Here is a 25,682-nt window from a genome sequence, read left to right on the forward strand (position 1 = left end):
TATTTTTATATTTACTGTTAAACTCTGCAAAAATAAAATACCACAAAACAGGACCTAGAAATTACAAAATGCAATAGTAACTTGAGACTTGTACAATGGCATTTTATTTGATTTGTTTCCATAATCAGTACAATGGACCAATGAATTAGTTACTATTATTGTATATCCCGGTTTTACAGATGAAGGAAAGGAATAAAGGTCAAATTGTTTCAAATTGTTCAGTACCCCACACCTGTGTGATAGAGATTCACCTTAAACTCAGGCTATTCAACTCTGGAACTGGACTCTCCTGGCTTCGTGGACATACTGACTCTTCTGTTTTGTTGTTGCTGTTGCTGTTGTTGTTGTTTTGATTCTGGAGATTGAACCCAAGCTCTTATGCAGGCTAAGCACATGCTGCTCTATCACTGAGCTAAATTCCCAACTGCTCCTCCATTTTTAATAACTAATTTAAAAACACAGATCTTCCTAGACATCATTTCTGCTTTTAATCTTTCCATTTTTGCTAATTCCTTGGCAAGCATGTTTTTTTCACACATGTATATATTATATATATATATATATATATATATATATATATACACACAAATACGCATTCATATCTCTATATATATACACACACAAACGCATATACACATACATAAATACATATATATATATATATATATATATATATATATATATATGACTGCTGTGTGATGCTTGGAACTATGGTGCATTTGATGTCTGAACTTATTTAATCATTACATCCATTCTGTGAGAGTGACATCGTTATATTCATTATATAGAACCTAAGTGACACTAAAGGCTATTGAGCTTGGAAGTGGTTAAATCAGAATGAAAGACTTCCCTTGCCCCAATCTCTGTACCTCCTCATTACTCTTAATTCCTTGTAAAGTGTTATTTATTTTCCAAAATTTTACCTTCATTAACTACCTATGCATGCTTTTAGTACAGGGATAATACCTTCCAACTCTTCTGCCGTTCCAATAGCACCTAACATAGTCACAGCTTGATAATTATTTTGCGAATTTATTTCTAAGCTTTGAATTCCTGTCCTGGTTTATAAAAATCCCAAAATAAGACCATAAATTTCTTAAGTTTACTGCAAGATACTTAGGCACCTAAAAATAATCCCATGACAATTGTATGACAAAAGACTTTCATGAGAAATATTGATGATTTGGTCCAGCCCATGGACTGTCATGGCCAAGACTAATTCAATGAAATTTTGATCCTCATAGATGTAAATACTGTTAATTTTCCAAGTTTACGCAAATAAATTTCAAATTATGGACAATCCTGAAACAGATATGTCCCCCACTCCTTTACAAATAGAATTTGGCTAAAACATTACCTTGAAATGAGGAAAATATTTATGATGTTTTCTTTCTCTCCCATCCAACATCTAGTTTTAAAATTTTGGTCCACACCACAAACTTGATCCTTTCCTCATTAGCCTTCTCTTCTACCCCTCACAGAGGAAATCTGGACTCCTGCGTTCCCCCAGATATCTCTTTTCTCTTTCCATTTCCATGTCTTGAGTCATGGTCCTCATTTGAGTTTTACTTCCCAATTTTTTTTTCCTTTGATGTTCCTTCTTGCATGGGTATCCATTGCTTAGCCATTTTGATATTCAAATATGCAATAAATGAGGAGGGATACTCTTATCTGTGCTTTTGCTGATATTCCTAGGGAAAACCTAATGAATCATTATTTAGGTGCCTAAGGGCATCATTTCTTCCTATCAATGAAAATTTTTGTTTTGTATTGAAGAGGAGGTTTTTCCACTAAAGGGGATTTAAATGTCCCCTGCCATGACTGTAGCTAGCATAGAATAAAGATCTGCTGATAAGTAGACCTATTAATGAGGACACATTTTCCAGCCCAGAATTGCAGCAGAGCTTTTAAGCCAATTGAAGCCAGAATCAGGGCTTTCCATGGCATAATGAATGGAAATAATAAATCCTATAGGTATTATTTTTTAAAAAATCATTTGATTGTGCTTTTGCCAATTCAAAGTGAATTCAGACTGTGTACAAAGGTTATGAACCAAGGAAATTAAAGTACAAAAGAGATGACCAGGAAAATAATCACAAGGAGTACGTGACACAGTAAGGATCATGATTGGTACCTCAGATGTTGGTCAGAAATTATAATGGGTTGCTAAGAGGAAATGGGGGATAGGAATTATGTCCTATCTAAAGTTTGTATGGCTTCTGGCTTATTAGTACATACAGTAAGATGTCTATTATTCTCATTACCAAATGGAAGTTCATTCATTCTCAGGAGTATATTTTCATCATCTTAAACCCTAGAATTAAAGAGTCCACCAAATATCATTGATTTTTTTATATGTAAGAATATAACCTAACACTATTAATTTAGACCCATTATAAAATTCTATCTTAATAAGATTTATTCTGCTTAGCTATATAGGTACATTGGGGAGCAGCATGACTATTTCCTTTCTCTGAATGCACACAGCACTTTAAATCTCCACCATATGATTACATGCACCTTTGAGTTGCCCTTCCTATCCTGTGAATTAATCCTTTCTCTGCAGGTGGTCTAAGAGTTTCTTAAAAACAGGGATTGCACATTATCTTGCACAGTGGACTAGCAGAGTAAGTAATCCAAACCTTCACACACAGGTAAATCCCTATCCTACTACACACCTTCAGGGACAGCATATAAATGTCTTTAAAACAAATTAAACATCTTATATGTGAGGGTTTTTTTTTAATCTTTTTGCTTTGTCTTATCTTTTATTTTAGATGCTTTTCTTACATTAGAGAAGGAGCTACCTTTTGCCTTTCTAAAACCAGTTTTTAACACTGGCTTAGCTCATTACTCAATTCATTATAACAGTCTAAAACTAGTAACAATGGAGTAAAACAACTCCATTTGTTTTTAAGACTTAAAAGAATAAAGGAAAGAGAAGGTCTTTAGTGAGAGTGATTCTGTTTCCTTCTCTAGCAGATAATGTGAAACTAAAATTCCTATTTCTGACATCCCCAAAATAAAGAATGTAATATTTAAATATGTTATAACTATGTTGTTAAATAAATTTTAATTATGATTATCTGACTTGAGCAAAGAGAATACAGTTCTCTCTCTACCTCTGTGCATTAAGGACTCCAGTTATTCATTTATATCTTTTGAGTCTTCAAGACACAAACATTTGGTCCCCTACACCAATCTCATTTTCCAAATGTGAAAATAGACTCCACAGAATAAATTGCTCATCCATGGGTGTCAAACGCAAGAGTCAAGGACTTGAATTTTCATCCTGGATCTGCTTTTTATCATATTGCATAAGCCTGGGCAATCCAGAGCTTCTCCTGGATTAAATTCCTTTATCTGGGAAAGGATTTCTGAGGTTCCTTCCAATTTCGTGATTCTAACATTTTTACTTCTCTTGTTTTACAATGGACCCGCACATGCTTTTCTATAGCAGTTACCTCTTTTACAGATTTGCTCTATACACAACTTGCACATTTTCCACACAAACAATAGATTGAAGCACAGCTCAGAGTAGCTTGTTGAGCTGATGTTAGTGTTAGCAATAAATGCGGGGCTTCCAATTGCTCAAGCAGCTGTGACAATCTTTTATGCCTGTAGACTGTTCTCCACAGTCTGGTGGGCTGTATTATCAGTCCTGCCGTTCATTATGACACGGATTACCTCTGGTCCCAGTTTCCAGCTAATCAGGCTCTGAGTCTCTAAATGGCAAGCATTTTTAGTTTGTTTTCAAGAAAGTAAGTGTATTATGTAAACTCATATGCAGTTTTTCTTTTGAGGATTTCTGAAGTCTAATTCAAGTTTTGCAGAGTTCTCTGATAAGGATATTTAAAAGATGAAGCATAAATGACAAACATTTCTGCCAAATTATATGAAAATGGAGCCAAGCATTTGTGCATTGTTATATGATCTATCTTGAAATGAACATAACCTGGTTTATAGCATTTCTGCTGGCCCTTCTGAATGTCTCTTTCTCAAAGTAAATTAGCATTTTTAAAAGATTTTCTTTACTTGGACACATTTTCTCAGCTCTAAGTTTCAAAATTTGAGACCAAAAAACATGCTTCTTTCACAATTGCTAAGTTTGATAGTAAATTACCTATTAGAATTTCAATTGATAGAAGCCTGGAACAGCAAGTTTGAAACAATACATTACATTCGTTAGCTAAATCACCTTTGAAACATCTCTGGTTATTTAAAAAAAAATAAGCAAAGATAACAGACTTATTTTTATATTTGAGAGCAGATATTCAGGAAAATTGCATGCCCTTGGAGTTTCAGTAGGTATTAGACTTGCTTGTCCTTAAAAGCAAGCTATTGGCTTTATACTATTTTAACACCTCACCACAGGAGTTTCCGGGCCTGGTTTAGCAGATGTAATCTCTGCTCTGTAGAGATTAATATTTGACTAAAGAAGGCTAAAGAATGGAACTTACTTGAAAATCACTGAATCTATTCAAGAAAACGTATTTTCACTCAATTCCCAATCAAAGGTGAAATAGTGTCTAGGTCCGCATCTCTTAATGATCACTTATCCCCTAGATAGCTGTTACAAATTTGGAATTAAATAAAAATGGTTTGTAACTGAGCAGGTGTCACTAGCAAATTCCCAGAAAACTAGTTACCTGACATTTTTCATTGATTTCTCTTCTATTAGAAAATGAAATGTCAGACACTATTAATTGCATTTTTACAATAAGTAGTTACAGCAGGAGTAATGGCTAAATGAATGTACTTCCTGTCTGATGCACAATGGATGTATTCATTTAAATGTATTCAATTTAGATGAATGCAATATGTCTATATTCATTACAGTTATATATATCTGTGGGTTGAATTGATGGGGTGGTAATTACTATCTTTATAAATGGAACAGTATTGTCAGTCTGGAAGAAGAAAACCTATTTTCTTATATTTTATACACCCACACAAGAAACACTTCAAAATCATTCCTTCCAATACAGAAACTTTACCCTTGAATTTCCAGTGGACCTAATGATCATAAATATGGTCTGTCTGTAGGCCCCATTTTTCTTCAGAGTTGCTGAGTGTTGCTGTCTGTCTTATAGGAAATGACAGAAGGGAACTGAGAGTCTCAAAATCTTACCACCCAGCATAGCTTGCATTTGTCATTCTCCATGACTTCTGCTCAGCTATAGGCAGCACATTGCATGGATTAGATTATTGTTACACCATTCAGGGTTATTCTTTGTGTTCAGTGAAGGTAGATCTATTAATATGTAATTGATTTTACATCCTTTTCTTTAATTAGTAGACTTTATTTTCAGAGTAGTTCTCAGTATAGAGAAAATCTGAGCAGATAGTACATGGTTTCCATAACTCTTCCCAAACCTTCTCTATTATTAACATTTTGCATAATGTGGTAGGTTAGTGTGTTGCAATTGGTCAATTCATGTTGATACATTATTATTGGGGAAATCTGTCTTTATGTTATGAAGTTATATGGGTTTTAACACTTCCATATATATTTCAGGATTTCCAATTTTCCCTTTTAGCACAATGAATCACCGGAAGAAAGAAAGAAATCAAATATATTCATTCCTTCATTCATTATTCATTGTGCATTCTTTGATGGGTATTTATTGAACATGAACCTTTTCTTCTTCACCTAAGGATATCGCTTGATTTTGCTGATAAGGGCTGAATGTAGCATCTGTATCAGATCAGCAAATAATATGGAAATTATTCCCACCTCTTTTTTCCTGAGACAGAAAAACATAATTAAGAAATAAAATAATAGCTCCTATTATGGTTATCATAGAATGCACCTGGGACTTCCTTATTTCTTTTTTAAAGTATTTTTTTGGTGGAAGAATTGTATATAAATTTGTGCTGGGGAAGATGAAGTTGGTGGTATTGAGTCCTGATGAACAGGGGTTCTAATGGAAACGTTTGTAATCCTCAAAAATAATCTCTGTTCAAATGTAGCAGATTAGGGGGGCTGGGGTTGTGGCTTAGCAGGAGAGTGCTTGCCTCGCACATGTCAGGCACTGGGTTCTATCCTCAGCACCACATAAAAATAAATAAACAAAATAAAGGTATTATGTCCATTTACAACTAAAAAAATTACATGTTTTTAAAAAGTGTAGCAGATTAGAAAGTTTCTATAAAATAAGCAATTACATAAACAATCTCCAAATATTTAATTGTTGTTTCATGAACATTAGTGCAATAAAGACTCTTGCATCTGACTAGAAGTCAGAAATTTTTCATTCTTTTCAAGTTAGAAATGATGCTGAATTGTCCTTAATATAGGACACCCAGGGGAAATTTCACATGCTAATTGATTCACCTTTTAATATGGACATCTTGAATGAATCATTAATAAAAGAAGAAAAACTCTCTTTCACAACCAGGAAGTGGCCAACATCATACTTTCCCTGGAAAAGGATGAAAGGTCCAAGTTTTTGCAAATATCCTCTTCCAAATCTAGGAAACCTATAATTGGTTCATAATTAATTGTAAGGAAAACAACTGATTGTAGTAAAATGGAAAAAGCATTGAGCATCAAGAACCTATAGTTTTATTTGTGAATCTATGTGCATTTACCAACTTTCATTTCTTCAGAATAATTTTTCAATAATCTCCTTAGACCTCAAAATCAACATTTAATAAAATTATCATAATAGCCTAAAAGGTGGATATGTTTGGCTTCATACTCATTTACTCTACCATTTTCCAACAGTTAAAGCTCCATGATGGTTTATGTCACCAGGGAAGTTCATGTTATCTATGTGTGTAGTAGTGGGAAACACATTCTCTGATCTAGTTGTTTATTAATTTCAATTGGTTATTGAGTTTTTTCCTAAGTAACAAGCACCATACGAGAGGCTATAGAATGCAAAGAGCATTGCTTTTACAAAAGTAATCACAACTTTGAGAAAATCAATCCAAATAATTTTAATGTTAATTAAGCTTTTATGATACTCTCTTAACTATGTGTTTTATGTGTTCAGTTCTCAAATAGTCCAAAATATGTGTGTATACATATTTGTGTGTGTGTGTGTGTGTGTGTATGGTGAGATTTTTTTTAAAAAAATTCTGAAAACCCTAATTATATAAACAAAATTTAATTTGATAGCTTAGGTACTGATAGTGGGCAAAAGAGGATAAGGGCTTCTCTCCTTTGCTCAAATTTCCACCAGTGATTTGTTTTGTAGCAAGGCATGGTAGTATACAACTGTAATCCTAGGGATGTGGGAGGCTGAGACAAGAGGAAGTTCCAGGCCAGCCTGAGCAAGATAGCAAGATCCTGTTTCAAGATGTATAAATAAATAAATAAATTTTAAAAATGACTTCAGATGTAACTCAGTGGTAGAGCACTCTGGGTTTAATTCCCCAGTAACCCCCCGCTCCACAAAAAAAATTGTAGATTCAGAATGGTATTTTTTAAAAAAGGTTTTTCTAATGTCACATCCATTCAATGATGCATTCAATGATAAAAACACACACATGCACATATAAATACATGCACAACAAAACATCCAAACATCATGTAGGAGATAAAATGTACATTTTTAATTTGTTACTTTTTAGCTGGGACTTCCTGAAAGAAAAAATGATTAATAGAAGAAAAACAAAGAGAAGTTTGATAACACTCATACTTGCTGTACACATTGGAAACTCAAATCATTAAACTTCTAGAGTCTTCAGAAGTTGTCTTGGACTGCACACTTTAATACCATCATTCTCTGAATCAAGGGAAGAAGTGGTACAAAATAGTCTTATTAAGATCCAGGAAAAACACCTTGAACCCAGAGAAGGTTTTCCACATAGAGCTCAGTCTGCCTTCCCATTGGTTCTGAGTCTCTAGTGATGTTAAGGTCACCCTCATCCTGCTGCAGAAAGGGAGATATCTGTATGGATGAAAATTTCCTATAATGATATAAATTTCTCCTACTAAATGGTAACATTTTTGGTGCTCTTCTGTATCTGCAGTAGCTCAAAATGACAAGCTTTAAATTACCCTTTTGCCAAAACAGCATGTTTGAGGTGGCAATTTTGGCCTTCTCTAGCCATCATGGGGTGGTGCACTCTGGACTTCACCACCTGCATTTGCAATGCTGAATGCTAAGTGCTTCCCTAAAAATATCTCAGTTTTCCTCAAAACTACTGCCAACTACTACTTATTATTATTACCCTTAATTTTTACTGATAACTGAAATCTTTAGTGCTGAAATTGCTTTAAGAGAGGCTAACATTCAGTTTTCTAAGGCAAAATTATTTTCTCCCTATTATAAAAATAAGAAAAATAAGTGAAAAAAAACCCTCTAAATCAAGTTTGTGTTACCAATCTGTTATAAAGATGCAGGGAAGCAATGGAGCCAAAGGAAATTCCTGAATCAGCAACAGAAACTTCACTGAAAGAGAGGAAAATGCACTGATTTTAAAGGAAGATTTTTAGTTTGGGACAATAAAATAGAACAATTAGAAGATATTAGAATTATTAAATCAATCACTTGTATGTAGTAGTCTAAGGTCAAATGCAGGCTAACATGTAAATAAAAAATATAAATTCAGTCCTCAAAGCTTTAAACTAATATTACCATCAAGAAGAGAGGAAGAACCACAATTGATTTCTTCTTCTTTCTTTCTTTTCTTTTTTCTGTTTTTATAATCAGGGCACATATTCACAACCAATGGAACAGGACTACTACTTTTTTCCTTATGCCCATCTCTCAGTTTCAGGAGAATTTTAGATCTTTAAAATTTTAATTAGTTTTTCATTCTCTGGGAGTTAAGGGTTCTGCATCACCCTGAGTCCACAAATAAGTTAGCAGAGATACCCTGAACTTACCTGGCATCTGGATAAGACTAAGTCATTGGGGTAACCATGAGCATTATAGTTAAATAACTCTGTAATCAGGTCCAGGGTCTTCAATACTGTATGAGCTTCAACCTGTGTTTGTGCCATTGCTTTCCATGGTTTTAAATGGAGTAATAATAGAACATAGTACAGGGGTCATCATGAACATTAAGTGAATTAACGTATATCTGGCATATTTTTGGTTTACAAGCTAGCTCGATGAGTTAGATCATTACACACAAGTTAGTGTGTAATGATCATTACAAAAATAAAAATAATTTGTTAACAAATATCCATGTTTCTAATTAAATGTTTTCTTCTACTCAGAATACTTGTCACTTTATGGACACATCTATTATAAGCATGAGAAAAATTCTTTGTGTGAAAAAGTACATATTCTCTCCTCACACCCACAACAGTAATTTTAAAAAGTAATTAATTATACAGACTCTTTATTAAATTACACCATAAAATGCCCATTGATGTTACCTAATATTTTTGGAATGACTCTTGCTATGATAACTGTCATACTCAATTTGTAATTCATTTTTAGCATTTTAATGGAGAATTGAGAATGATTAACAAGAAGCTTCCTTTTATTTCATAAATGTTCTATTCTATTAAACAAACTTCCAAAAACATCTTCCACTAAGCAAATTGTGAAAAGAAAAATAAAGGAATTATATTTTATATGCCAGTTTTATTCGTTTTTATAATTTAAATTTACTGACAGAAACGATGGCCATTTTTTGCTCCTTTTGTATTTATTCCACATCTTCAAATACATTTAAAGATTGTGCAATAATTTCAGAAAGTAAATGTTAATTTACTTGGGGTGCTATTTTATCAGTAAAATACCCTTTTACTCAACACAAAGCCCAAAAGTACTGCATGTTTACAGTGTATTTAACTGAGACAGGAAAAGGAAGACAGCTAAAGAAAAGAAAAGAGAGAGAACCTGACCTTTGTCTTCCAATTATACTTAATTAGTCTGAACTTGATAACTCCTCTTTAGCAACTTGCAATTATTATTACTCTATCACAATTTATGTTTTTTATCTCTTTACATGTAATTCTATCCCACAGTATAGAAACTTCTGAGAGTAACACCCAGGAACAAATGGACATTTAGAAGTTGCTCCATAAGAGATTCTTGAATGCACAAATACTTAATGATTAGTTGAATAAATGAATAAGTGGATCAAGGAGGAAGCATGATTCAGTGATTAATGTGCTCCTGCTTTACCATTACCTAGCTCTCTGATCTGTGCAAACCCTGCCATTACTAAACATTAGTTAGCTCCTCTACTAAACAGTAAGTTGGGTGTCTGTGCCACTTCCGCCAATCTGAGACTTTATTCTCCAGCCTTCTGGTATATATAGCTGGCCTCACTCTGCATCATCTGAGTAGATAGTTCAGTTTCACACTCTAGAACAGGCCTACCTCACACTGGGTACGATCATAGACAGAGGGTGTGGATCACTTATGAAGAGCAAACTTGGCTGCTTATCCAGCTCAGTCCCAATTTCAAGTTTGTCAAAGAGTCTTACAATTCTTTTTCTCTCTCTCCTTCTCTTTCCTTCACTTACCCTATCCCTCCTTCCCTCTCTTCCTTTGCCCCTTCCCTTTATTTCCTTCCTTCTTTCTTTCCTTCCTTTCTTCCTTCCTCCCTTCTTCCCTTCCTCCTTCCATTCTTCCTTCTCGTTTCCTATATGATTTTCCAGACCCTACCTTACCTACCTCTTGTTTTCTCTCCTCATCTGCCTCTGTGATTTCTGTCCTCATGTCCCAGCTTCCCCATTTCTAATCCTAGTCAACTGCTCTTGGTTTATACTATTTTCCCTGACTTTGCTGGACACACTGGATTGTGAACCATGCTTACATTTTTTTTTTTTTTTTTTTTTTGCCAGTGGCACTTATTCTCCATCTACCTACCTTTTGTCTCTTAATAAGGGGATTAGGATATGCCCTAAAGACTGTCATTAACAGCTTACAGAGAAGGGAAATAGGGATTTATGCTTTACTTCTTGCCAGGAAATATGAAGCAAGAAATGTGCTGTGTAATTTAGTCTTATAAACATGTAAAAGGTGAGCATTCACAAGAAATGCCATGACTTACGCTTTGATAAAATTCTCTTAAAATTATAAAATTTTTAACTGAAAGTCACACAATATGATAATTAAAGGTTGTTCTAGAAATATGTTCAGATGAAGGTACAAAAGTAAAGTGAGCAGTGGACCTTACTCCTGGCCATTGAGTTATTATCATAGAATACCCCACATAATCTAGACTAATAAAGGAATACATTTTTTTTCCACCAGATCAAGTCTGAATTCTCAATTATTCCTTGCTCTGGTTCAGGAGATTGAGGTGTTTTTGATCACCAAGGCATAGTTAACCAAGGTCCAAGGCACATGATTAGTTTTCTAAGCCTGTTGTTCCAATGTCATGATAAAGAAACAGAAAAAAAGTAACCTGTAGTTCTACTCCAGACCGTGGAAGGAGAAGGGGAAAACACTAGATAAGAAATAATGGTTTCCTGATGCTAAGTCTACTAGATGAAGAGATTTTGCACTGCCTCAGTGCTATCCGCCTGCATTGGCTCTCAACAGTGACTACATCAGCAGGCCATTATCTTGGTTCTTTGAGCACCTAGATTTTTGTCCCGAAATCAATGAATATATCCTATTCAGTAGCTTTTGTGTCCATTGTCCTAGAATGTCACCAAATTCTTTCTTATGGTCTCTTGGATAAGCAATCAAGATATTTGGTCTACTCTTCTGTTTGTTAATGATACTCATGCTCTTTTTGCTGGTTGCCATTTGTTTTGCCCTGTTGTATTTGAACTTGAATCATTTTGCTTCCATGTCTAAGTTAATTGTCTCGTAACTTCACCTGCCTTTGTGAAAACTGCCTAAATTATTTTTGCTACTTTTAAAAATCTGGTCAGTGACATATCTATCATGTAGGCTTATGGTCTGATTTCTTTGATTAGCAGGTTGGTAATTTGGGAGAAATGAAAGTAAACTCAAACCTTTAATGTATTTATCATTCTTTATATGAAAGTGTGTCATCTACTACGTACAGTCACCCATTCATTTGGCACTAGGATAATAAACTAGGACATGTAGAGAGGTATGGGCATTATCTATTAATTTATGTAAAGCATATTAAATAGGTACATGTCCTGAACTAGACAATATGATGTTTAACATTGTAGACACAAAAATGAATAAAATGTTTTCTTTCCTCAAAGATTTTGATGGAGCAATAGACATGAATGAAGTTAAAGCCAATTGCATACCTAGGGATAGAATTAAAGAGGACAGTATGGGAGCAAGGCTTGATATGAGATGTTGCTGACATGGTAGGAAGAAGTTTTTATGGCATATTCAAGGGTAGGCTTTAAAGGGAATGGCAAGTCTAAGCCATTTGTTAACACAGGGCCCTAGGAACAGGTTGTCAGATTCAAATCCCTTTTCCACTTATAGATTAGTGACCAGGAATATATGATCTCTTTAAGCATTGGTTGATACATTTGTAAAATTCAGGTAAAAATAGAATTAATCTCATGGGGTTGTTTTGAGGAATACTTGAGGTAACTCACATACCTGATACATAGTTCATATATAGTAACCACTTGTCACAATGAATCCACAGGCAATGAGAGAATCAACAGGATTTTAAGTAGGGGAATGATATAGCTAAAACTGTTTGAGATAAAGTATCCTTAAAGTTGTAATGATAACGGTTTTAAAGAAAACTTGAAGCTGGGCTGGGTTGTGGCTCAGCGGTGGAGCGCTTGCCTAGCATTTGCAAGGCCCTGGGTTTGATCCTCAGCACCACATAAAAATAAAATAAAGATATTGTGTTCAACTACTACTAAAAAATAAATGTTAAAAAAAAATTTAAGCCAGGCATGTTGGCACACACCTAGAACCCCAGGGGCTCAGGAGGCTGAGACAGGAGGATCAAAGCCTACCTCAGCCAAAGCAAGATGCTAAGCAATTCAGGGAGACCCTGTCTCTAAATAAAATACAAAATAGGGCTGGGAATGTGGCTCAGTGGTTGAGTGCCCCTGGGTTCAATCTCTAGTATCCAGAGAGAGAGAGAGAGAGAGAGAGAGAGAAACCCAAAGGCTAGACTGTCTAGCAGGAATGGATGCTTGTGGAAGATAATTAGGCTGGAGTTGGAGATTATAAGGTACATCAGCTTCTAACTATAGTGTGAATGAAGGCACTCCTGGAGGAGTGTATGTACTGGATTGATTGATTGGCTGATGGTGGACAGTGAAATCACATGGGACACAGAAAGTCAATAAAGGAGCTACAGTAGGAACAGAGAGAGTGCTTAATTACCAGGCAGTATCACAACCTGGAAATGGGCAACAAGAGGAAGGATGAGTAAAGACCAGGGCTTCTTTGACAGAACTCATATGTTGATTTATATGTTAGGGTTAATGCTAAACTGGAAGTTACTTCTACAGTGTCATACTTTTCCAGGAAATAATGAGTCTCACCCTAGCTTTTAGTCACAAAAGTATCAAATACCAGTTTGATTAATATGATATCTGGCTATGCTATCAGAGAGAAATATAACCAATATTTTTTGCCTTTTTTTTATTTTTTAAAGGATTTTTCAGAAAAGGAAAAGTCCACAGCAAAGGCCCTGGAAGACGTAAAGGCAAACTTTTACTGTGAATTATGTGACAAGCAGTATCACAAACACCAGGAGTTTGACAATCATATTAATTCTTATGATCATGCTCATAAGCAGGTAAGCCAAAGTGGGGACAATCCTTCATGTCCCTAGATTTATACCTTCAGAACAGAATTGGATGAATTTAGCATTATTTACTACCACCTAAGACTCTGAGGTGATATCATTTATGTCTTTTTTCTTCCTTGAGAGGTTGTTTTCTGTTTAAATGTTAGGTGAGGTCATTTTTTTTCCTAGAAGTACCATAAAACTGGAGGTGAACTTAGGGATGATCTAAGAGTAGACTGACTTATTTTTATGTATGAAAACCAGGAACCAACAAAAACAGTAAAAATAGTGTCACACTTAAAATCACCAAACTCACCAAAGTGAGTACTAGGACAGAATCTATTGCATGGTCTATTATGATCCATTTTTTATTATTATTTAAAGATTCAAAGATCTCTAGGAGAACAACTTTCAATGATAGGTTAAAACTTCCTAAGAATATTCTTTTTAATAGTGTCAAAATTGTTAATTAATAAACCATTTTAAGTAATCAAACAAAAAATCTAAACAGACAAAGTCAAGGGCTTATAATGGCAGGTAGCAACATTTCAATTCATTTTCTTAAAAGGTCTTATATGCATCTCTGATATCAATATAGATATTCTACTCATGACTGCTAATATTATATACTTCTACTTGACTGTAAAGGAGGAGAAAATTATTCACATCCTGTTCGACTTTATCCTTGATGGTTTGGAGATTTTGGCAATTTAGGAATTAGAAGTATTAGATATCACTGAATAAGAAATTCCACATAGCCAGAGAATTCATGCTAACAGCTGTGAGAAGGTCAACACTTCTGATGCTAAAATGGCCTTTATGGGTTGAAATCGGTGAGTAAATCTTATACACTCTACACATAAAATATTTATTGAGAGAACATAATTTTTTAAATTTATATTTATTTAGTGTATATGAAGTATATGGCTGTTGGAAATACACAGCTGAGGAAGACACAGCTTCTGTCTTTAAGGATAAGACATGTGTATATAATTGACTCCATTTCTCTGGCAAGAGCAAGATCAATGGAATAAATTATTCTAGGACGATAGACACCATATCCTTGTGTAAATAATAATCAAAAGTTGTTAATAATGCACATTTCTGGAATAATCCTCAGATATTCTAATTTAAGAATTCTGATATAAAGCCTAAGAATCTGTATTTTAAAATAATTAAAAATGAAAAATGTTAAACATGTATAAAAGTGAACTATATGTCTATTACCCAGCTTCAATGATAATCATCTTTCATTTATGTGATCACCACTTAACCCCGCCTCTAACCACTACTACATTATTTTGAAGCAAATTCCAGACATCATAGAATTTTATCTTAAAGTATTTCAAGATATATAATAATACTTTAAAAACATAGCATTATTATCTCTAAAATCTAACAGTAATTTGTGAATATCTTGTTTCCCTACTTATCTCACAAATGATTTATAAATTTAGGTTCTTTAAAATCAATATCCCAAAATAATCCCCTACTTTTGACATGTCAACATGTCTTTAAGTTCTTTTAACATATTTTAATTTATAGATTTTTCACTCCTTTTTTAAATCTTACTCCTTGCAATCTGTTTCCCATATTGAATATTTTGCAGAATTCTTCCTATACTTGTGGGGTTTTTTAATTTGTCCCATATTTTTCTAATTCTTCTATGTTCCCTTCAAACTGGCTTTATAGGTAGAAATCTAGTCAAATTCAGATTTTGATTTTTTTATGACAAGAATATATTAGAGGGTGTATTAGATTTAAATTGCTGTGATGAGAAAATCAATTTAAAGGAGGAAAGATTTATTTGGGCTCAGTTTATCAGAAGTTTTAGTCTATGGTAACTTGGCTCCATTTTATAAATTGATTTTATTTTTATAAATACACAATAGCGGAATGCATTACAATTCTTATGACACCTATAGATCACAATTTTTTATACTTTTGTATATAAAGTATGTTCATGCCAATTCATGTCTTCATACATGTACTTTGGATAATGATGTCCATCACATTCCACCATCCTTGCTAATCTCCTGCCCCCTCCATTTCCCTCCCACCCCTCTGCCCTATCTAGAATTCATCTATTCCTCCCATGCTCCCCCTCCCTACCCCACTATGCGTCAGCCTCCTTACATCGGAGAAAACATTTGGCATTTTTTTTTTCTTGGCGGGGGGATTGGCTAACTTCTCCAACACCATCCATTTACCTGCAAATGCCATGATTTTGTTCTCTTTTATTGCTGAGTAAAATTCCATTTGTATATATATGCCACATTTTTTTTTTATCCATTCATCCACTGAAGGTCATCTTGGTTGGCTCCATTTTTACTGGGTTTGTGGTGAGGCAAAATATCAAAATATCAAGGTGAAAATCATGTAATAAAGCAAAGCTTTTTACCTTGTGGCAGACAGGAAGAAGGAAAGGATCAAAGGGACCTGGGCCCTTCAAGGGCAGGCCCCCAAGGTCCTACTTCCTCCAACTGTTCCCCAATTTCCACCAACTCCCAACAGCTCATTAAATTAATGGATGAATCCATTGATGAGATTAGAGCCCTCATAATCCAATCCCTCCCAAGACTCTCTCCTCTGTCTGCTACAGCATTGGAAACCAAACCTTCAACTGGTGAGCTTTGGATGGGGGCATTTTAGATCCAAACCCTAACACAGAGGGCAGATTATATCCTTCTGAAAGAAGGCAATCTGTTTGCCTCTTTTTTATATAACATTAAACTGAAATAGTGGGTTCAAGTACTGTCAGCTTGAAATGATGATTCTAATTCTATCATCCCTTCTTCATTTATTAGATGGAACTTCACTTAAGCATTGTTCTTCTGGGGATTTTTTGCAGGTAATCTGCAGGCAAGACTTTAAGAAAAATAAATACAATGAGTATTTATAGAATTAAAAGATGAGAGAAATTTTCTTCAAATTATGACATTTGATCTTGACCTGTGCTGAAGGTGAGGAAACAGAAAGGCATCAGGCACCTTGTAACAACTGTGGAAAGTATGTCCTACCAGGGTTGGATCCTCCACAGTCAAGACTGCGTGGCACAGCATGCCCTGTACTCTGGAATTCTGTCTGATTAATTTCTTTTTTTCTTTTTTCACTCTCCTGAATGTTATTTACAATGGCTTTCCAACATTTTGATCAAACGACCTTTTTACAATCCTAATTGCATCTACATGCCCACATCTGTTTATCATTAGACTTATTTACATTCTAACACTTCTGGGCATACTCTTTCATGATTGAGTTTCTGAAGTGTGCTACTGCGTTACTGATGAAAATGGAAGAATTTGGTCCCCACCTTCATGAAACTAGTAACCTCAATAAAGAGACAGATATATCAATAGACTTTAAAATAACTTAAATGCTTGAAACACTTAAAATTATATGGTAAATACATTTAAGAGAGAGTCCAAAACTGAATTAAGAAAAAAAAGGAAGACAAATGAACTGAATTTTTGAAGAATGAATATAAGTTAACCATGAAGTCCTCACAGCATAGGGGCAGTTACAGAGCATGATACGTGGAGGAGCAAATAATGCCTTCTCACTGCTAAAGTTACCATCATTCTCTTGCAGATCTCTTTAACTGTCTTTGAAACCACATCCCATTTCCTTTATTCTTTTTGCAATATATTTTGCATCATGTCTTCACTTTGAAACCTGATTTTCACCCATTCTTATTTAATCTCATCCTTGGCTCATTACAAGAGTGTTCTAACTAAATTCTAGTACTATTCCTGTTACAAATCAATATATCCACTATGGCCAGATTAAACTTCCCAAACTACCAGATTTGTATTCTCCCTACCCTCCTAGGAAATCTTCAGGGGTTGGTGACTGACTTTTGAAAGTCAGAGTCTGAACTGTTGAGCCTGTCATTCAAAACCTCCACAATCTGGCTCTTAACTTCATTTCCAGATTTATCTCCTGGAACTCCAGAATTTCCCTACAGTTTTTCAAAAGATGCCTTATGTTTTCCCACCTGCTCCTCTTGGCTCAAACTCTTCCTTCTGCCTGGGATGTCCTCCCAGTTTCTGACTGTCTTTTAATACATACTTTCTGCATATTTAATGTATAGATTGACAACTTATATCTGGATATTAAAGAAGCTTAAATTTCATGCAAACTGCTTTAATGCAGTTTTTCAAATTTTTTTTTTACTCAAAATATGTTAATATTCTGGAGAATATTTGTACATGCTGCCTGCTTTGGGAAACATTAGAATAATTAAATTTGCTCTAGGCCTTGTTAGACTGCTTTCTTGGATAATTTTAAAATACTAAAGATTCATTTGGCCCAAAATATTTTGAAAATCACCTCAATTTGAGATGAAGCTGCGTTTAAAATTTTCTTTTTAAATGAAACTGATTTTTAAGCATAGAAATAGGAAGTTCACATTAACATAAAATATACCAAAAAAAGAAAAATCACCCCTGACTTTCAAAGCTAAATATGTCCATTTGGGTCTTGCTTCATTAAGAGCTCTCCTTGATATGGGTGATCATTATCATGATGATGATGGGAATTTGGCTAAGAATAATTTTTGGCTTGAGGAGTGTGAACAGTTGCCATGAATTTATTTTCCACGTGGATCCAGATGAAATATCTGGCCTCTTCTATTGAACTTCCCATAATATTATGGGGGTTTGGGGGTGTACTTAGAAGTAAATCCAAATTAAGGTAGCATTCATTTCATTACTTATCAATAAAACAACTTGAATCTAGAAGTAAAATAGTATTTGAATTCTCCTTTGGCTTTTCCTTCATTTATTTATAAGCACTATATTTCAGTTTAATAAGTGATTTCTAAAGTTTTCTGGTTTTCTATATCTAAATAGCAGTATTAAATGTTTATTTTATTGTAAAAATGATATTATCATTCATAGTGAAATTGTAATTCTAGACAAATGAGTCAATATGTAACTTTAAGAAATAAAGTAAGATAGCCTGAGATTTGTCGAATTAAAAGGATTTCATTGGACATTTCATACTTTTGTGTAACTTGAAAAACATTAAGCTATTTTGGGGGGGGTATTATTTGTGGAGAAAGATAGTTTATCAGTAACATAGCTGAGGGTTTGTGTTTTTTTTTTTCCTCTCCAATGAGGAAAAATAATGACTTTTCTAGCTTTGACAGCCTCTCTATACACAGCTCACATTTTTTTTTTGGAAACAACACAGTTATTTTAGCTATTGCCTTGAACATCTTATAATTCTGTGTAAACTTTGAGCATTATTCCTAAAAGCAATTTGAATGTGTATACAAATTACAATCACTTGGACAAAAATAGCACTGTAACTATTAATATAACTAGCATGTCAATAACAATTAATTTCTTGAGAGACCATCTTCAGGCCATAATCCCTTTCTCAAGACTATTAGCCACAAATATTTTATACAGAAATGAACAGTGCATCTTCACATGCAGCTGAAGACTCTCCTGTCTCAGAAACACCCAGGCTTATTTCAATTTAAAACAAAAATGAGCTGGAGCTCTATACAATTAACCCACAAAAATCGTTTCCATATTAAAAGCAAGCCTACTTTCAGATCCTTCAGGTGTGCCTCTTAATCCTCCTAATCTCCCTTTGCTTCACAATAGGATTTATTTTCACTCAGGAGGAGCCATCACTTGTGAAGCATAGATCTGAACTCCAACTGATTCATTCTTAAAATATTGTTTTGGATTCTCCCCATCTCTACATGCTCCAGGTAAAATATCAAAATAAGTCTATCTTTGTCACCTTGACTCCAAGAGAAAAAGAACACCCCAGTCACTACTAAAATAATTCAATTTGATTATCTCTTGCTTTGCTCACACAGTTGGATTTAAATTGTCTCCACATATTACTCAAATTACCCCAATAATATTTTTCAGAATAACAATTTAAGTTACTAATACTTGTAATGTGGCAAAAAAAAAAAAAAAAAAATGTCAAAGTCCAGGTGATTTGTAGGGTCAGCAAGATAAAAGAAATAGACTGGAGTGTCTGGAAGGAACACCCCAGGAATCATAGTATCATACTTACTGCCTGCTTCGTTTTGCATTGTATAAACCCACATTTCTAGTTGGGTTGGATGTGTCCTTTCCTGGAATCACCCAGTGGTCCTTGGAAACTCTGTTAGCAAAGAATTATAAGACCAAAGAACCAAAGCCAATCTTGGCTCCCTGCTCATGTTCCACTCTTTTAAATTACTTCTTTCATCTTGGCTAAGAGGCTTTTTGATCTAAAGGCTGTCTACTAACAGAAAAATAAATTTAAAATCCACATTCTGATTCTTCTGTCTCCGACATGCCAAGTACTTAACTTAGGGCACTTCAATAGCTATCCTCTCTGTGTGGAATATGCTTTTATCTGACCTTCAACTTTCTGGTTCCCCTCTTCATTTGCCTCTTGGTTTGAACATTACCTCTTCAGCTGGACCTCCCCTTTTCACCCTAACTCAAGTGGCCAGTTGCTATTTTTCTAAATCCTAATACTCCCTTGGGATCATCAGTGATGATGATGATGATGATGGTGGCAGAGTCAGTCTCTCCAGAGCCAGTTCAATATGGAAGAATTTTGTGAGCTCTTTGTTTAGCCATTGTTAGCTTGATATCAGCTGTGATGGGAGATCAACAAATGCTGTAAATCAGAGCTTCTTAAGTTTAGTTTGGTTTTCTTAGAGAGTTGATATACAAGCACAAAATTGCTTATCACTCCGTAAAGTGAAAAAAAAATGTTATTTTTTACATTTTGTTGTTATCCCATCCACTTTCTATCATCAACCTCACCAAGAGAAAGGTACTTTGGGTTCTAATGCCACTGTATTTCTAGAACTTAGAAGAATATCTGGCACATAGTAATAGCTATGTGAATGTTTGAAGCATGAATGAGAAGTTAAATAAGTGAACGTCTAGATTAGACTATTTCATTCTGTCTTATATCAGTATGTTCTACCCATTGTCAGAGTTTAGATATGAATTGTCCCCCAAAAGCTTGTGTGTGGGACAATTCAATAAAGTTTTGAGTTGAAATGACTGGATTATGATAACCTTAACCTAATCAGTGCATTAATCCACTGATAGGGATTAACTGGATGGTAACTGTAGGTAGACAGGGTGTAACTGGAAGAGGCAGATCACTGGGCACATGCCTTTGGGGTTATATTTTATAGGTGAGGAGAGCTCTTTCTCTCTACTTCCTGGTACTATGCTTGCAGATGCTTTCCTCTTCCACACACTTCTGCCCTGATATTCTGCCTCACCTCCAGCCCTGAGGAATACAGTCAGCCATCTGTGGATTAAGACCTCTGAAACCATGACACCCACAAATAAATTTTTCCTCCTAAAACTGTTGTTCTTGTCAGGTGTTTTGGTCACAGAAGCAAACAAAACAAAACAAAACAAAAAACTGACTTAAAACATCCTTCATTCATTAATCACCACTTAAATAGAGTGAATAGTGAATATTACACAAACAAGATCAGGTCCTTAACCTCAAGTTATTTATAATTGTTGAGGGAAAGCTCTTTCAAAAGCATACTGATATAATGTACCACCCTAAAAAGTTCAGATGTAACTCTATTTGAAACTGCTAGTCTTCAAGGGCTTTTAAGCAAGCAGATAGTATGAACAAATTTGTGATTTAGAAAAGTAATTCTAAAAGCAGTTTAAGGATAGGGATACAAAGAGAGCTTGTTTCTATGGACAGATGGGCATTTTTGAGTCCCAAAGATATGATGAGAGTCTTTAGACAGAGATGGGAAAAGGAAGGGGTAGATATAAAAATCATCAGCATCTTACAAAATATGAATCCATGCTATACATTAGTGATCAATTAGACTCAAATTTGTGGGGATTTTTAAAAAAATAGGCTGTCAAATATAAAATGAATGATTCTACCTAGTTTTTACATAATGTGGGAAAATATTCCTTGTGAGAGTGAAAAATATTTCAATTCTTTTGATGTTCGACTCTTGATTATTTATCAAATGCCTGGAAACATAAATTTGTCCAATCAGAAGTTCCATTTGGCATGTATTCTAGGAAAATATCAGATGAATTCCAAAGCTTCATATGGAAAGGTATTTAAAATAGAAAAACACTGGAAGTAATCTAAACATACAATCAAAAGCATGACCAAATACTGGAGAAATATGAACAAATTAAAATCATGTTTAAGTCTACATTTTATATGAAATTTATTCTTAAAAGTGGTGCTTGTATATATATATATATATATATATATATATATATATATATATATATATATATATGTATATATATATATATATATATATATCAAATGCAATGAATACAGAAGTAAGAAACAATAGGTAAAATTTTTAATAATAATTTAGTTCATATGTTTTCAGGTAAGTTTCTAAATATTTACTGTCAAATCACAAACTTAACAATTGAAACAAAAAAAAGCAGTTATGCCATCCTATTCTGCCTTCATATTTTCACTTAATACTGTATCTCAACAGTTCATGACAGTTCATAGAGACCCGAATGTATTGTGTTGTTACATGAATACTCAAAATTTGTAATGTTGTGACTTATAAATATTTCCAGAGCTAAGTTCAAAAAGGTGCTACAATTACTTTATTATTATATTTTCTTTCTTATATAACTACTTTTTTTCCTGAAGGTAGAAATAAACTGCCTCTTCTGTGTGCCCACTATTGAATCATTAATTTATACCTGAATTTTCTACCATTTATAAGAACAAAATTTTATTCAAAAGTGTTAGATAAATTGAATATGTCTGTTTTGCTCCCACCTGGCTTTAGAGACAGCCGTGGAACAATCCTCTTTCTGCCTCCATCTGTACACTTTAGTTCAGGCAGCTGCATAGATGTTGTTCTGGGGCTTGTTTTAATCCTCATTTTGTGAATGCCTTTGCTTCTCTCCTGAATAATATCACCTGTTTCTTTGAGCTAATCCTATATCTCATTTTATTTCCTCCTTTTGGTGGAACCTATGTACTAGAAGCTAAGGAAGTATATCTATAAGATAAAATTTATATTGGGAGCTTGGTGTATCAGGAAAAGTCAATGTGCTTATTCTACTCTCAAGCTGGATTTATTTTTTAACTGGGTTGCATATTTCAATGCTGCTATTAAAAAGTGCTGTGCAATATTGAATCTTTTCCTTTCTTTCTGGAAGGAAAGATTTTTCATTTTTTCTTAAAATGAATAGCCATTTAGTGACTGCGGTAGGCCATGCACTGTTCTAAATGCTGGAGATATGGTAAGGAAGAAACCAGACAATCATTCCTATCCTTAGGAGCTAACATCATTCTAAGTATGGAAAACAGAACAGGAACATACAAAACAAGAAAAATAATGTGCAGGACATTATATAGTTCCATATACTAGGGAGAAAATAAAAGAGTGTGATATATAGGGAGTGCTGTGGGGTTTGCTATTAATTAGAGGTTTTAGTGACAATCTTTATTAAAAGGCGATTATGCACAAGGGCTTAAAGGACATGAAGGAGAAATCCACACAGTCTACTCTGAGAGAGTGTTCCAGGGAGAGGGAATGCCAAATGCAGTTTGGAAAACAGGAACCCAAGATGGCAACTTTCTGCAATGCCTTGCTTTGGTATAAGTCTCTCTGCAATTACCATGCAGGGCATTCCCTGGGATCTTTCCATTTGGACAATTTTATCACTTATTACTTCTCTATTCTTCTTTTCCTTTTCAAAATCTTTTAATTTAAATATTGGACTTCCAAAATTAATCTATTAAATTTCTTATTTCTGCTTACTATTTTTGATGTCTTAGTATTGTATGTCAATATTTTGAGATATTTTTTACAATTTTATCTTTAAATTTTTCTACCTAAAAAAATTTTCAACTGCATCCATATGTTAAGAGAAAGAGCGTGAGCAAGCACACACGTGTGTGCACATGCTTGAGTTTATCTGTGGTTGACATGATAGCAGCTTTTCTTAAATACATTGCCGGATTCGATTTCATTCTTATTTAAAGCAGAGGGATCAGGAATCAAGAATTTGTTTGGAACATTGCTGTGCATGGGTTAGTTTGTCAAATGCCTCAATATAATATGATAGGGTGAAAATTCATATTTTTCATTTGTCCAAGTGTCAATATTCAATCTTTTGGAATCCATAAAAGTAAGGAGGTTAAAGTCTTGCCATAGGCAAAATTTTATTTAATCTTCTTATTTTAAATATTTCATACCTGATCCCTAAGTGGTACCAGCTGTCCTTAATACTAGAATTTACCTGGTTTGGTTCTCCAGAGTGATTCTCCAGAATCTTCTGCCAGATTAGGCTAGGGGACCTATGCCACAATTGCTCATTTACAGATTTAGATAATTCTTCCACTTTAGGTTTCAGTCTCTACTTTCTCCACAGTTCTAATTCACTAGAAGGAGTTTGCTGGATTAGTGTCAGCTTCTCTTCATCTCAACTGTGGTATGCCTGTTTGTTGTATTTGCAATTCTTCCCCTCTATTTCTTCTTTCCTTTGTTCTTTCCTTCCTCCCCACCTGTATTCTCTCTCTCTCTCTCTCTCTCTCTCTCTCTCTCTCTCTCTCTCTCTCTCTCATTTTATTGGCTAATAAATAGCTCTTTGTTTCTTAGTCAACAGGGGAGTGCTACCTTCCTCTGTAATTAATTATTACAGCTACTGTAATCTGTAATAATGAAATGAGAAAAAAATGCTTACCATCTCCTTAGCCAGTGCCTAGCATATAATAACTACTCAACAGAACTGAGAAAGATCTATTTTATATGTTACACTTTCCAATGAAGGATTGAGATCAGTTTCTCAAGAATATTGTGAGAAAGATTATTTCATAAAATGACAGAAACTGAGACCTTTTATAATCTCTGAAATTAGAATGCACAAATATTTAAATAAGTGGAGTATTCTTTCATTTAATTTAATCTTTGGCCTAGAATAGGCAGTAAAAAAAAATAATAATTTTCTGTTGGTTGTAGATCCTTAGAATCATAATCTGTAGTTGGTCAATTATACTCACATCTTGAGCACAATTTGGTAACTTTATTTTAATGTATGGGAGCAGATATTAGACACCATTAAAAACTATCCAGCAGAGACTTGGTTCTTTAACACATTTATGTTTTTTTCATCAGCAGATCCATAGAATGATTTTTTTACTGTCCTATTCTGTTGTTTTACCAACTTACATTCTAACAAAAATATTTCATCATGGCAGTTTGATACTGAGTAAAACACAAATCATGTCTAATTAAATAAAGCTGTAATGCTTAATGATAGCTCCTAGTATCCTATTGTTAAAGATTTATAAATGGCCATTTAATCCTCCTTATCTATTATGTACTATTGAGTATCCATTGAGTACCTGTACTGAATGAGCTACTCCATATAACACTCTAAATTAAATGCTGCTAGTTTAAATAATAAGAGTACAGTCATTGTAATAATAATAAAAAAAAAAGCATTGCAGAGCTGTGGATCAAGCTCAAGCTCACAATCTACTCATTAATGATAAAGCCAAAGGATAAGAAGAGGAATGATACTTCAGATATAAATCATTTAATTCATTTCTGTCCACGTAGTTTCCAGTAACTATGCCAGTCACATTTGCAGTCATTGAATAATTCACTCTTATAGTCATTTATTTTAAAAATATTGTTTGTTCTAGGTATTCTGTATTCTACAGAAGTAAAAATAGAAAAGCACATCAAGTTTTTGTTCATCTTGTAAGGAGTTTCAAGAAAAATACTAAAGAATCAGGAAAAAAAAAACCTGAAGAAACTAAAAATTCAATAACTTTTTTGATTTGTTAGAGAAATGAGGTTACATGGTGAACTGCTTCCCCTCCAAATGGGAAAGACAGACAGACCAACACAGAGAATAACAACTTACCAAAGTTAAAACCTTGGAGAGAAACTTCCATGGGAACTGGCACTAAGATAGGAAAACCTAAGCCATAAATGATTAATTTTTGAATGTACCATGTGGAAAACATTAAGAGTTAAAAATTCCAGAGTGGGACTTTTAGGCAGATTTTTGTGAGTTTTACCTTCAAGAGAAGAACCT

The 25,682-nt window shown here is 34.1% G+C and overlaps 1 protein-coding gene across 1 annotated transcript in view; it reads left to right on the plus strand.

Moving 5' to 3' along the window:
• The window catches only part of Znf804b (zinc finger protein 804B), a 470,782-nt gene that overhangs the window by 373,618 nt on the left and 71,482 nt on the right, over positions 1-25,682 (plus strand). Inside the window, exon 2 of the mRNA XM_076860873.2 lies at positions 13,486-13,629. Coding sequence (XP_076716988.2) covers positions 13,486-13,629 — 144 coding nt within the window. The remainder of the gene's footprint in view (positions 1-13,485; positions 13,630-25,682) is intronic.

This window comes from Callospermophilus lateralis, chromosome 1 (assembly GCF_048772815.1).
Source record: "Callospermophilus lateralis isolate mCalLat2 chromosome 1, mCalLat2.hap1, whole genome shotgun sequence".
Lineage (NCBI taxonomy): Eukaryota > Metazoa > Chordata > Mammalia > Rodentia > Sciuridae > Callospermophilus > Callospermophilus lateralis.